The 6,000-nt window shown below is 32.2% G+C and overlaps 1 protein-coding gene across 2 annotated transcripts in view; it reads left to right on the forward strand.

Moving 5' to 3' along the window:
* Positions 1 to 6,000, forward strand: part of BMP2K (BMP2 inducible kinase) — a 129,747-nt gene that overhangs the window by 67,758 nt on the left and 55,989 nt on the right. For both annotated transcript variants that reach the window (XM_017540040.2, XM_017540041.2), the window contains exons 8-9: positions 3,197 to 3,300; positions 5,004 to 5,083. In XM_017540040.2, coding sequence (XP_017395529.1) covers positions 3,197 to 3,300; positions 5,004 to 5,083 — 184 coding nt within the window. The remainder of the gene's footprint in view (positions 1 to 3,196; positions 3,301 to 5,003; positions 5,084 to 6,000) is intronic.

Below are 6,000 nucleotides of genomic sequence, written 5' to 3' on the forward strand. Positions count from 1 at the left end.
TTGGAGATGGTGCACAGGAACTCATCAGATAAAACTGTCAACTTTTTAGTACTGATAAAGCTGATTGCAGAATGAAATTTAGATCTAAAGCCAAAGGAACCTGTTCCTGTGTTCCCAATCCTCAGATTTACTAACATGCAGTCATAGGCAATGCTGGAAAGTCTTAGACTTCTTCCACAGAGGCAGGCTACTTACAAAATATGGTTTAGCAGAGAACATGTATGTTCTTAAAATAACTTGTTCTGAAACAAAGAGCATCAGAGATTGATGGATGGCGGTGCTTCATTCTTTTTTCTAGTCTAACAATATGATAAATCACTATCTTTCCCATGGGGTAGAATGAGTTATAGTAATAGAGATCATGGTACTACACTAGCACAGTGGCTTTAAACTTTTATGACTGTGATTCAATATATTAATAAAAATACATTTTAGTTGTGATCTGGCATGCACACCACACACAGACATATACACACATGTAAAATGAATCACATTTCATGAAATATTGCTAATATTTATCATATTAATGTACTCTAATATTTTGTTCTTTGTTAAAATAAATAGTAGTTCTGACTTTTGAGTTGATCTTATGTCACATAAATTGAATCAATATAATTAGACTAAACTGGCTCCAGCAGATATATTCCCACATGAAAACATGACCCAGGGGAATTGGAGGTCCTTGTGCTTGCTCATAAGATAATATCGATTCTACCTGCAACCTAACTACCTAATCATTAGATGATAGGGTGTGCTTAACTTGAGAGGCAGAAATACTTATACCCATTATAGTTTAGGACACCAAATCTCAATTTTTTTTCTCCCTCAATGCTTCTCAGCTGCTATGAAAAACAAACAAACAAACAAAAAAAATCAAAGAAAAACCAGGACTGCCTGAACTCTCTCTGGATACTTAAAAAGTTTTTCTTGGATTAAGTCAGGTCACCAAAGAAGTATGTTCTTATACCATACCTCTTTATTTCACTGCACTGCATTTAGGCCACTAGTCGACACTGATAAGTGTTTAAAACATGACCCTGTGTCACTCACTGCTATTCTTAAGGATGTTGTTCACTTTGTGTGAGCTATCTTTAGAAAGACTAAAGGGAGAATTTGCCCTCTAGCTTTCAGTATCACAAATAGTGTTTTTCCCTAGCATCTCTTTTTTGTATTAGGTACACTGTGGTTCATGTAATGGATCATGTTGCCCTATATATATATATTGACAGCTAGAAAATGGAGAGCAAACTTTGGGCCTGTGTTCAGGACCAGATCATATGTAGTTTGTAACTGACCTCATTATCCTATTCATCTCAACCCCTCAGCCATTATTTTTCCATCAGTTTTACATTTCTTATATATTTTAAAAAAATCTTGGTTTTGTGTGCCACTTCAAGTTCTTTATAGGACTAAATATTTGTGATTAGCTATTGTTGAAATTAGATTTTCAAAGACAAATAAATTTGTTACAATAGAAAAATAGGACTATACATCTGTGAATTTGATAGGTTTTTTTGTGATTTATTTGGTTTTGAAAATTATTATTATTATTTTTTTTCCCATTTATTTATTTTATTGTATTTTAGGTTTTGGGGTACATGTGAAGAACATGCAAAATTGTTGCATAGGAACACACGTGGCAGTGTGATTTGCTGCCTTCCTCCCCATCACCTACATCTGGCATTTCTCCCCCTGCTATCCCCCCCCCGCTCCCCACCCCCCACCGTCCCTCCCCTATTTCCCCTCAACTGACCCCAGTGTGTAGTGCTCCCCTCCCTGTGTCCATGTGCTCTCATCGTTCAACACCCGCCTATGAGTGAGAACATTGCTAACAGTGTGTTTGAATTTATCCCCATTTTATGTACTATTGCTACTTTAAAAACATTTGATGTCTGTTGGTATGAAGGTAAAATAAACTTTGTGGATTCCTCAAATCTTTTCTGGAATGAATTTGAATATAAAAACTAGCAAATATTAGAATTAAAATGTTTTTAGTTATTTCAATCTAGCAATGGTGATAAAAATGATAAAAAATCAATTTTATAAGTGATATATGTTAGCATAAACATATAAAATCAAGTTACATGCAGAGTTTTTGTATCTTTTACACTGAGCTCAGAATCTCGCAAATAAATTATAACTCTCCACATAACTGTGTTTTTAGCCAAAATAAATTTATCATGTCATTGGAAATGTATTGTACATTCTTTATTCAAAATATTACTTGAATTTGAGGGAAGATTTAATTCATTTTAATTAATTTAAATAATTTACAATTTTATTTAACCCATTTACATACTTAAACCTCTCTATCCATTAGTTTATTAGCAAACTTCAGAATATCATCTAGTGCTGTAAATTTTACATTTTAAGTAGTTTAAAAAGGATTTAAACATTATAAAAACTTAGAGTGAATTGATGAGGCAGAGATAGACTTAGTCTTAAAAGAATATGAATCTTTTACTTATGGAATTGAGTATTATAAATGTCAACTTTGTGAAATTTAGAATTAAAAATTATCCAAGAAGTAGAGTACTACCAAATAGTAGTGGTCATTTTGGTAGCAAAAAGATCAGGCATTCCAAGCAATCTGTAAGGTTGTTTTGAAATCTGTTCACAGAAATCATAAAACTCTGCCCATATTTCTGAGCATGATATGTTAAGATACAGAACTATGGTGAATGTTGTTAATATCAGAACGGGAAAAGAGCATGCTTTGGGAAAATGATAGTGCCAATCCTTTAATACTTTATTAGATTATAATGTACACAATTTAGCCTTTTCTCAATGATTCAGGATTACTTAAAAATTAATACAGGTGTTTTAGATAATAGTAAGAATTATTTTGAATAGAATTATCTTGAAGAACCTTTTTACTATGGCCCTCAAACTTTCTTAAATATCTCTCCAGTGTTCACTAAACTCACTTTTTCTTTTGTGTCACTTTTTCAATAGAATAATCGTATTTGTCATTCATGCTTCTAGTGTAGAGCTGTTCTGTGACTGATCTACCCTTAGGATAATGCTTTACTTCCAGCAATTTCTGCATTTTCTGTAGGCATCAATAAAGTTCACTAGAATCATCACTGATCTTAAAATGGAACAGAAAATAATATTTTTTATCCTTATAATGTGCCCCTAAGTAATGTAATGTGTGTTTCATAAAACTTCTCAAAATTTTGATCTGTTCTTGCAGGGTTCATGCTTGAACCGGATCCGGAACATAGACCTGATATATTTCAAGTGTCATATTTTGCATTTAAATTTGCCAAAAAGGATTGTCCAGTCTCCAACATCAATGTAAGTAGTTTTTCAAGTAGGATATGGATTTAAAATTCATTTTATCATATGTGAATACATATACTTTCAGAACTACTTGTTTTTTGTTGTTATTAAAAAACAGACAAAGTTCCTTGTTTCATGACAAGTGGTCTGATTGTGTGTTTGACTATATTGTTTAAAAGCTGTATTACCCAAACTATGCACTGAGGTACCTTGGGGAGCTGCAGAAGACTGAGACAGGATATTTTGCGTTTTTGAGGAAAACACAGGGACATCTGTCTGACCTAGCACAAACTAATTTTATTAAGTTATTTGGGCCTAACCATCTAATAAACAGGACTATTAGATTTTTTTTTTTTTTCTTAGACCTGTTGTAAACAATTACTGAAACCCTAAGCACTCTATTAACTGAGTAAGTTTGGGAAACATTGGATATTGGTATAAAAAGCATGGGCATTGTGAAATGGGAACTAAACAATGTGTATGCCTGGATATAGACAGCAGAGTAATAGACAGTGGAAGCTAAGAAAGGTGGGAAGTGGATGAAGGATGAGAAGTTACCTAATGGGTATAATGTACACTGTTTGGTTGATGGTCACACTAAAAGCCTAGACTTCACCGTTGTGCAACATATCCTTGTAACAAAACTGCACTTGAAGCACCTTAAACTATAAAAATAATAATTTTAAAAGCACAGGCAATGTAAACAGAAAGACTCAGATTCAGTTCTGTCTTTATCAGTGGCTGATTTTTAATCTTTTGGTAAGTTACTTTAATGTCCTTTTTTTTTTTTTTTTCCTGTAAAAAAAGGATAGTAATTACAAGGATTACATGTAAAACCCAGTGCCTAGTTCTTGGAAGGTTCTCAATTGGCAATAGTATTATTCAAAAGCTTTACATTTTATTCACTGTCTGCACAGTGCATTTAACTACTTTAAGTGAATTGTATATGGCAAGTCTTTGTCAGTTTTAATAAAGATCTCTAGAATCATCGCTGATTATAAGCCATTCTTGACTTTGTAATGATCATTCTGGCCTGACTTGTTTCTGTAGGGTTTCCTTTATGTATAACTTAATCTATCCCACTAAGAAAAAAGAAGGAATGTGGTACCTTTCCTTTTTTTTTTTAAGCCCTTGTTGTATTAATGTAGTATTTTCTCTGTTAAAGCTGAAAGTTTTGCAGTTCTAAAAGTAGAAAAGTAGATTCATTTGACATTTGATTAGGTGTTGAGCTTTTTATTCAGCAAGTATTTATTATTTACAATTAACTAAACATTGGACATAGACAAATTAATAAGGCCTTCTGCCTTAATTTTCCAGGCCTTACATTCAGTGTCTTGAAAATTATCTGTAGTATGTAGAAACAACACTTTATTCTTATCCTTGGTGTTTGTTGCTTTTTCCAAAATGCAAATAGTCATTGATTTACAAGTGTAATATAATGTTTGGTTTCACTCAAGATTTACCCACTTATACATGGATACAATGGTATCTATGGCTTATTTTCCAAGGTTTCTGTGGCACATGAATATGAAAGTGACATTTGTGTAGCATGTAGTGATATTTGCAGATTAGATCTGGCAAATATATGTGAACAATTTATAGGTATGTGATGTGAAAATAATAATATGGAGAGTACTTTTAAAGTTCAATAATATATCCATAGTTTAAAAAAACTCTGCAATTAAAAACTAAAATGAAAAGTTTTTTTTTCTTCCAAGAATTCTTCTATTCCTTCAGCTCTCCCTGAACCGATGACTGCTAGTGAAGCAGCTGCTAGGAAAAGCCAAATAAAAGCCAGGTAGGCAAAGATATGCTAAAATTGGAAAGGCATTAAAAAAAAATGATAGGCCTTGTTTTTAATCTAGCAAATGTAATTGATTAAGTATCATCTTCACCCACAAAAAATGTTGTGTTGATTATGGCATGTGGTATAATTGAGATGGCAAATACAAAATAAGCTTTTACAAATATTAGATAAAGGTTTGGCATCATCTCACTGGAACTGTTCACTCAGTGACAAAGAAGTGATTGTTTAACTGATGATGTTACAGTGGGTCTTTTTTTGGGGAGGCGGGGGTTGTAATTTTCATCATACAGCAACTCTGATTTAGGAAATATTACATTTTGAGTTCATAGATGGTGTGTTTATTTTTTAAGTGTAAGGAAAGAAAAAATAGCTCATACAGGCAACTAGAATATGTAGAATATGTATGTACTTTGTAGAATTTGTAATGAGTAGTTTTAACTAGAATACTTTTTAAAGTTGGTAAAAATATGTTTTCAATGTTATTTTTCAGAGTATTTGTTATTAAATAATTATTAATTATAAGTTTGAACCGTATTATGTAGGTTAAGACTGAATCTATTAATGATTGATTTTTTTTCCCCCTCATACTTTTTTGAATTTAAAAGTAAATAAGCAGAATTGTATCTTGGATTATGAGACAGGTATAATATTACATTTAGGAAGATTTCTTGGTCACAGCATTTTTGTATTGTATGTTATTTATACAGTTTTATTTCATATACAACACAAAAATGTATTTGTTCATATACTTTTTATATGCAAGATACACACAATTGAAACACACACACAAAAAGGCAGCTTTTATTTCTAAGGCATTCACATTTTTTTTTTTTTTTTTTTAGACGGAGTTTCATTCATGTTACCCAGGCTGGAGTGCAATGGCGCAATCTCGGCTCTCCGCAACCTCC

The sequence above is a fragment of the Cebus imitator genome, unplaced genomic scaffold (genome assembly GCF_001604975.1).
Source record: "Cebus imitator isolate Cc_AM_T3 unplaced genomic scaffold, Cebus_imitator-1.0 Scaffold123, whole genome shotgun sequence".
NCBI lineage: Eukaryota > Metazoa > Chordata > Mammalia > Primates > Cebidae > Cebus > Cebus imitator.